Genomic DNA, 9573 nt, shown 5'->3' on the forward strand with positions numbered 1-9573 from the left:
TGACAAAGACCTTACCGAAAAGTGGTTGGCTTAAGCTTCATTATCTGCTGTTTTTTTTACACTGTTAAATGCAAAAGAATATTCATACAAAATGTTATATTTCTGTCAATCAGCCACTTGTGTTTGATATGTTAATAAACAGAATACTTCTTATCTTTGTCTGCCTTCATTGTACCACAACTTGGAACACCAAGCCTGTTTCATTGAACACTAAATCTAACTTTAACTGTGAAAACACAATATAACCTACATATAATATTTCTTTCAATAACGAGCATATAAAGTAAAACAAAACAAAATTTAAATCACACACCACACCATGTTTCAGAGCAAGTCACTGAACTACCCTCCCCCCACCTGGTTATTATGCAACTGTCAACATATCATGGAGAAGTGGGTTTGTAAATTGTATGTTTTTATTGTTAGTGAAGTGGGGAATAAATTCCAAGACCTGGCCTGCACATGAGTGGAGTCTCTAGTTCCCTTCTGTTCCTGGTTATGGGAGAGAAAAGTTACAAATATACTGAAGTAACCAGAATATACAATGATGCCACAATATCTTTTAAGCCATAAAAACATTATTATTAAAATAAAATCTATGGTTAAGACCAACTTAACATTCTTTATGGCAGTTTGCACAATGAGTTTCCATCCCTGTCTGGAAATGTTTGCAGGAAGTCTATTTGCCCTAGTAGGAAACATCATGAGCATATTACAGGCTCTGAAACAAGACTTTCCTGCATGAATTACAGAGGATGTTATGGCACCAGCTGAGTTCTTTGAAAAGGTACCTGACTATTAAGATGGAGTATCAGGCAGGGATAGAAATTTGCAGCAATTATTGTAAGACCTAAAATTTCAGTTTTCATGTATTAGGTGCATCCAGAAAGTAAGTTTCCCTGGGGTCGTGCACAAAAAGAAAACATTATTTCATTCATGATTTATTGCCACAGATACAGCACTTGTCCAGTTACTTGTCAACATAATTCCCGTCGGAATTCAGGTACTTGTCATAGCATGGGACCAACTTCTGTATACCTGCATCGTAGAAGTTTGCCGCCTGGGTGCAGAACCACTGTGTGACAGCTGTCTGAACCTCTTCGTCGCTGTGAAAATGTTGACCGGACAGGAACTTTTTCAGGTGCAAGAACAGGTGGTAATCACTGGGAGCGAGATCCAGGCTGTATGATGGATGATCGAACACCTCCCAACCAAACCTGTTCAGAAGGGCTGCAGTGCGAATAGCCATATGCGACTTTGCATTGTCGTGCAGCAAGATCACCCCGGCACTGAGCTTACCGGGCCGCTTATTCTGAATGACTCATCGCAATGTCCCCAGTGTTTCACAGTAATGGTTAGGGTTCACAGTCTCATCTCTGGGCAGAAACTCGATGAGCAGAATGCTTGTCTGTCCCAGAACACCGTGCACATCACTTTTCGCACCGACACAGTCTGTTTGAACTTCGTCCTGTATGGAGATCCACTGTGACGCCAATGCATGGACTGCTGCTTGCTTTCTGGGGTGCTGTATGCAACCCACGTTTCATCCTCTGTGATGATCTGGTTGAGAAAATCGTCGTCATCATCATGGTAACACTGCAGAAATGTCAGCACCGTGCCCATTCATTTTCCATTGTGTTCGGGCATCAGTTGTTTCGGCACCCACCGGGCACACAATTTCCGGAACAAGAGACGTTTGGTAACAATGTCGTGCAACAACGACCGAGAAATCTGCGGGAAATGGCTGCTGAGTTCCGTGATTGTGACGCAACGATCCTCCAACATGCGCTGCTGCAAATGCTCCACAAGCTCGTCCATAACGGCCAATGCTGCCCACTGTGCTCGTCGTCATGCACATTTTGCCGGCCTTCAGTAAATGTCCTGCACCAACGATGCACCATCTGCTTGCTCATGACATCTGGCCCATACACCTGGCACAGCTGATGATGAATTTCGATCGGCTGTATGTTTTGTGCGTTCAAGAACTTTATCACTGAACAAACCTCTCATGTGGCGGGAGATAGAATAAGAGCCGCCATGTTTCATCACTGCAGTGATGCTACTAAGGTTTCTCAGGAGGCGTCTTCTAGGACATTCACTAGCCAGGGCATGTGCCTCTCACGCATGTGCAAGAAAGGTTTCAATACGCATGGTCTGCCACCTGTGGGCGAGTGGGAAACTTACTTTCTGGATGTGCCTAATATTAATCATCACCACTGCTTGAGACACATGCTTAAACCATGCACATATGGTTGAAAAGGTCAAATTTAGTTTGATATTGAGCTATGAGTTCAATTCAGACCAGCTATATATTCAGTTTGATAAAACAAATATAGTACATATATTTTGCTAAAATGCTCTAGTGTACAGGGTGAGTCATAAGTTTCCATACAAATGGTGAAAACGGTGAATAATGTTTATTTTTCCTTTTCAGGCAGTTGAACCAATAAAAAGAGATGCCACTAATGAAGGAAGAACGGATTGACATCATTCTGTTGGCTGGGAGTGGTACCACCCGTCATGCAGCCCATACATTCAATGCAACCCACAAAACGTAGATAACCCATGACACTGTGGCCAAACTTATCAAGAAATTCAGACGGACAGGTTCCGTTGCTGTCTTTGGTCTTCCAGGCCTGCTTTCGTAAGCGACGGAACCTGTCCGTCTGAATTTCTTGATAAGTTTGGCCACGGTGTCGTGGGTTATCTACGTTTTGTGGGTTGCATTGAATGTATGGGCTGCATGATGGGTGGTACCACTCCCAGCCAACATAATGATGTCAATCCGTTCTTCCTTTGTTAGTGGTTTCTCTTTTTCATTGGTTCACCTGTCTGAAAAGGAAAAATAAACATTAGTCACCGTTTTCATGATTTGTATGGAGACTTATGACTCACCCTGTGTTATTCATATTTTATAGTATTTTTTCCTTTACTTCTGAAATGATGTAATTTTCAATAAATATGGACTTATAAGGAGAAAACACCGAATAGCACAACATACATCAATAGCAAATGTTTTATTTCTAGGGAGTCATACATTTTGGAAATGCACGAAACAGACAGGAGTTGACTTCTTGCTGTGCTCCAACAAGAATGTCAAACGTAAGTTTGCTTTTTATGGAAAATAATAAAACTTACACTCAAAAAACACTACCAAACATGATTGTTGAGTCATGTGGATGTATGTGATATATATGGAGTACATAAAAAGCATTGACCATTGAGTCTGGACACAGTCTGTAACACTGCATTTGCTGTGAAGTGTACAATGAAGCCATAAAAAAGAGCCTGAAACTAAGCAAGATATGATCTATCTTGTCTCACACAAATCATTTGCTAAATCAGTAAGTATATCAAATACATCTTATCCCTCTTTCAAGATTGGACTAACATGTGGTGTACCCATGTATTTATTGTATTAATTTGTCACAGAAAGTGGAAATGGGATATGTCCAGTGATTTTAAACTGAAAACTGAGTTTTTAAAGAATATTATATGTAATAAAATTAACATCTTAAATAGGTGCTGTGGCAAAATATTTGACAACATGAAATGATAATTACTGAATCTATGTATCTAAATCTTAATATTCTTATTAATATGAATGAGTCATTTTGAACGTTAACATTTCAAATATAGTAAGTGTTACATTTTATGTGATAGATGATTTACTTAAGAACAACATGGTCTATTTGAAAATTACTCTTACATTCTTTATTAGTTTATTATAATTGTATCTTTTTGGTCTTCTAACTTTTCACAAAATTTATGATGTGCAGATTTTACCTTCGTAACAGCTTTTTTCTTGTCCAGACACAATATAGAAATAAAATGTTATGATATTTAGTGGATTCTAATATCTGCTGAGTAAGTTATAACACTAAGTCATAGTTCAATTCAATTAAACAAATCAAAGAACATTTTAATTTTGAACGGTTTAAAAGTTGACATCTCTGCAAGTGCTAGATGGCCACTCAACCTGGAAACCTGGATAGATTAGGGAATTTAATATTTCCTGAGAAAATGATGGAAAATTATGTAAAATTTCAATATCTGTCTTCGTTTTTACATTGCACTTTATTATTGCAATACACATAATTCATTACATTAGTGACCATATGAAGGATTCAGCACTTTCTATATTTGTTGCCTAAACTTTGTTTCCTTTATTTGTGAGCAACATAAGTGAATTATTGGGATATACACTTTTTTGGAGAATAATATGGAAAAAAACATTTGATGAAACATGCTCATAAATTATTCCCTCACTATATCAATAATTTTATTTACATAATAAGTTGCAGGATTAAAATGGAAAGTTTAACAGATTCTTATTCTTAATGAAACTGGTGATGGCAATTTGTGCACATGTCTTTGTACTAAATGCAATTACGCATGGCTGAAGATACTATAATTTGCCACAAATGGTAGCTAAGTTGTCAACATAACACTCTTTCTCTCTCTCTTTCTCTCTTTTCCTCTTCCTCTCTCCCTCACTCCCTCTCCAAATTAGCAATTCCACAATTGCTTGATACTTATTACTTATTATCAGTACTGTTTTGTGAACTACATCTTCATTCAAATGTATTTACAAATGCAAACTACAGAAAATAGAAATAAACAATGTCATTTTGAACAAAAACAGCTTGTATTCAGCTGGAAGATTCACGTTCACTCTAAAATGTGTAGCATTAGAAGAAAACACATGTATGTTGGATAACATGTTACAATCGTGACAAATATTGTATATATTCCATCAATACAATACACAACACAAACACACTTAGTAGGAAAAGGTTCTTAATTGCAAATGAGAATGCAAGGTGCTTCTTGCACTTCACTTCAAGTCAAGACACATTATAATTATATTCCAGTTCTGTAATGTCTGTTGCCCGACCCTGTGGCTGAGTGGTTAGCACATCACGCTGCGACGCCAAGGGTCCTGGGTTCGAATCCCGGTCAGGCTTGGTTGTTTGTGAATGTCCATTCATCAATTTCATCATTTCATCACTCATCCCCATCTTCGCAAATTAGCCAAGAGGCACAAAATGCGAAGTAAAATAAACTAAATCAAATCAAATGTAATGTCTGTTGTTGAAGATTACGCTAGATATCATGTTTGTTTATTTAGATTACATTGTCTACACACAGATATAGACTATTGTTTATGCAAGACATTCCAAAGCTTACCACTACTTGTAATACTAGTGTAATAGTATTTCTCCCTTACAAATGAGTACTCATGAAATCTGTTAATCCTGAAAGTGGTTCTTATCTGGATCTCAAGTTGAAGAAGTTATGAATATATCAAAGAGCATGAGCATAGCAATTCTCTGTGCACATGAAAGATAATCATCCTACAGGTGTTCCAAGTTCTTGCACAAAATTTAGCTAATGTACAAAATTTTATTAAAAGATAGATAGTTTTAAAAAACAGAATGAAACATGACTTTGTTATTTATTATTAATTTCTAGTAACCTTTTGTACATGTAATAAAATTAATTATGAAGTTGAATTTTTGTTAAATTGAGGCTAATTTTTTGCTGCTCATATTACAATCATTTGTAACATAAACATAGGTAAAATTACATATTGAATGCAAAGTTTTAAATAATAAACAATACTGAGTTTCTCACTCAATCAACTGATCACAACAAGTTCTAATCTCTTCAGCTTCTGTTGGGGCATTGTTATTGAAGGTTCCCTTTAGAAGTGTTGACAAGCTGGTGCCATTAGTTCAAAGTGCAACTTCCTTCCACCCCCTCCTTGTTTACACAATCCTTGTAAGTGTTACGCATGTTTCACATTTGTTGAGTCACATTTCATGTAGGTTTGGGAAGCTGGTGGCAGCAACTGCAGTTGTTTGTCAGTCAGCAGTACTATAAACTAACCATGGCAAGTCAGTGAAAGTGGGCTTGTAAAAACTGTAGTACTTTCACTTCAAAAATTTAATTTTTTTGTGCTGTTGTCATTAGAAACTAGGGGGATTCATACCTTCCATATGAGTGATTTATCATACATACAGGATTCTCGATATTATTTTTTTTATTTGCAATAAGTAACTAGCAGATAGTAATGTTAGTGTCTGGTATAATACATAAGCATTCTGTTAAGAAGATCTATTTCTGCACATCTTTCTGTATATACTAATCGAAAGGTATGAAATGGTGTTAAACAAGCTTAACAATAGAAGTGTTAGCATATGGCAGGAAATATTACTATAATTGACCTTATCTAATAGTAGCAACAGGGGCTGCTAAAGAGTCATTTGAATGCATATCAGTTGTAATAAATGTTGTTCATTGTCTGATATTGTTAATGCATATTTTATCTTGAATTTTTCATGACACACACATGATATGTTATGACAAATTTCAAGTCATAGTGCAAAACTGAAACAATATTATACTCAAAACATGATTTGTATTGATTTCATTATCTTTGAAACTTGTACATTCAGGCCCAGTGTTTCTTCATATGTGATTTACATTCATATTGCTGAAAATATGTAGGAATATGAAGAAACGAGTTAAATTATATTTTGATCTCTGAAGTTTGAGAAAATATATAACCTTTAGTTTTGTATCAATTGAAGCTGCAATTGTAAAAACATTTTAACAAATTATTCATGTTTGTAAACTGAGTATATTCTTGGTTCTAAATGGCATTTCTCAATATGTAACATTTTATTGTCTTGGTTAATATCTTCTCAAAAAATACATATTAATAGATATCTTTTAAATAAGTTGTGAATAATGTTATTAAATATTTAATTGTCCCAGACCCAGATTGGGAACAACGTTAAGATTATGAAATTTCATCAGTAGAGGACCTTGAGTAAAATACTCCCCAGATAGGCAAGGCTGGTATGGCAATATAGGCTACATTGGAGTAAAGTAATCTCAGCTAAAAAGTATAAATTCAAAATATTCAGTTAATTTGGTTTGGAGAATTAATTTTCACAAAATGTTCATTAAGAATTCCTTTAGAAATGTTGAATTAATTGTGTGATTAATTTGCTCTAACAATGATTCAGAGGTGTTTTCTCACTCAAATCTTTTAGGCTCCATTACATTGTATAAAAATGAAAAAAAAAATAGTGGTCAACTTTTGGTTTTCATGATTTTGTGACCAAAATAGTAACAGAGTTTTGTTCTATCTTCTGTGAATGAAAAATACATGAGATATGCCTGGAAAGCATACATTTATTTTGAACTAAGGGTATGTTAACAATAACTCTTCTATTAATAAATTATCAGTTTGAGATAATAGCATGGACTAGGCAGTTCTGATGGGAAGTCAACCTAGTGGAACTCTTAACACAGGCAGGGCAGCTGGGACATAAGACACCCAGTGTATGTATATAGTATATATTTTTTTCAGTGGGAGAAATTTTAGTAACTATTCCTGAAGAATCAGTATAGAATATAAAAATATATGTATGGTTCCCCACCAATGACCAGAGGGGGGAATTCCTCCTCATCCTCCTTTTAATAGAACCCTGTATGCACACATAATAAGTTTTGTTGTATCATTTTTTATAAATTGATCTTTTCAGCATTTTGACTGTAATGTTAAGTTCTTTCATGGAGAAATGCCAACTAATGTAATTTACAATAAAAGTTATGTTTAAAATACTTATGCTTATGCAAGAGTAGCAATATATGGTTTATATTAGGAGGAGGACGACACTGAATGTATCGTACTATTTGTTTGGTTCTGGAATGACCCAGTGTTTGTGTTTCATCAATATCAATCAATGCTTGACCATTAAAATTTGATGAGAAGTGTTTGCCCATGCCATATATACATAAAAATAAATTATCACTAACATGTATTTGCCAACCTGGCCCTTATAAATAATATTTGATTTTGGAATATATGTATTTGCATACAAATCTATTAGTTGCGACTCTTCATTTTTGGTTCATTCATAATTTAGTTTCCTCATACATATATGAATTTTATATTTCAGCTCAATTTTCACTTTATCAAAATGTTCATTATCCTAGAATAATGTATTATATACTTTTTTTAAAAATAATGGAATAAAATATTACATTTCAATTGTATGCTAAATTTTAAAATATACATGCTCCTGTTGTGGCAGCTTCGAAGTATTACTGGATCAAATTTTACCTTGATGGCTTGCAAAGCTTCTTATGTGCTCCTTGGAATATACAGGTGAGTAATCATCTGCCAAGGCATCTAAACTTAATATTCCTATGTATTTTTTATCTTCATAATATTTATATTAGTGCAGATGTCATATCTGTTGTTGATCATAATTTTGTAATATTTATTTATTTATTATTAAAATCTGTATACATTAAGATATGAAATGCTCACAGAGTACAATAAAATTAAATATGTAAAACTTTGAGTGGTGTCATTATGGAATATGTATATATACCCCTCAATATTTGCTTTATTAAATGTATAACAGAATAAGTTCATTCTTTGTTATTTGTTATTCAATGAAATCCATCATAATCTCAGGGAGTAAATTCGTTTAAGTTTCTTCGAGAGCTCTTATGTATGCCTTATAAAGGTACACGTGTACAAGTAAATAAATTACAAACATTGAGAAATTTAATTTAAAATATATATAAGTATCATATTACATTATTCAGGCATTGTTAAGTTTTGAAGAAGCTGACACTGTTTCAATACTATGATAAAGACAATTCAAGAATGAAAATATGAAATCCTCTTCACACATTTGAAATAAATAAAATATATAGTGGATATTTAATCCTCAAGCTTCACTAATTTGTCATCTTGCCATTTTCTTGAAATTATATATGTAGATTAACATACAAATTTTCTAGAATTGGAGCCTAATGTTTTAACTTGTAATCTGCTCATAACAATTTATTAGCATTTGTGTTTTTCTTAATGCAAATTTTATGCACAAATAATGATGACAAGGTTAAAGGAAGCAAAGCTATCCCCTGTGTATTGCATGAGGGCACATAAGGGGGTGTGGAGGTAGTGTCCCACACATTCTCGATCTCAGTCATACAGGATCAACACCATGTTATGCTTTTACTATGCAAGGTTGTGCTCCAGGTAAGCATTGAATAGAGGCTGGGTGAGCTGCAGAGCTACTTTATGCAGGGATATTGTCAGACATTGAGATCACCCACTCCATGTCTTTTGTGTGACAGTTCAATATATTGGACTTCCATGGGCCCTGAACAAACTGAAGAGAAACAAATGAATGGGAAGTCAGAAGTTGGTGATGGGATATTACAAGAATTGAATGTTGGACATATGTATTCACAATTTCTGTCTTCATAAATATACAGCTGTGCCAGAGTATGGCAACCCCACTCCATTCCTCTTACTGTCAAAACTACAGCTTGTACCACAGTTGACACAGTTGCTACATCTTGTCCCTTTTCTCATATATCTTAGCTAAATCAACCTGCCTTTCCCTGAAATGCCTAGTGACATGTCTATGGAGAAAGGATGAAGACATGAAAGATGCCTTTGCCACTCTTCTCCTGTTCTGTCTAATGGAGGGAAAGTGGCAAGAGGCTTGGCAACTCTGAACTAGGGGGTGGTCA

General features: G+C 34.9%; 1 protein-coding gene across 1 annotated transcript in view; it reads left to right on the forward strand.

Moving 5' to 3' along the window:
* Positions 1 to 5044, forward strand: part of LOC145984180 (protein dawdle-like) — a 70036-nt gene extending 64992 nt beyond the window's left edge. Inside the window, exon 5 of the mRNA XM_083117676.1 lies at positions 3028 to 5044. Coding sequence (XP_082973802.1) covers positions 3028 to 3189 — 162 coding nt within the window. The 3' untranslated portion in view covers positions 3190 to 5044. The remainder of the gene's footprint in view (positions 1 to 3027) is intronic.
* Positions 5045 to 9573: the final 4529 nt, after the last annotated feature.

The sequence above is a fragment of the Lepisma saccharinum genome, chromosome 2 (assembly GCF_977018435.1).
Source record: "Lepisma saccharinum chromosome 2, izLepSacc3.1, whole genome shotgun sequence".
Taxonomy (NCBI): domain Eukaryota; kingdom Metazoa; phylum Arthropoda; class Insecta; order Zygentoma; family Lepismatidae; genus Lepisma; species Lepisma saccharinum.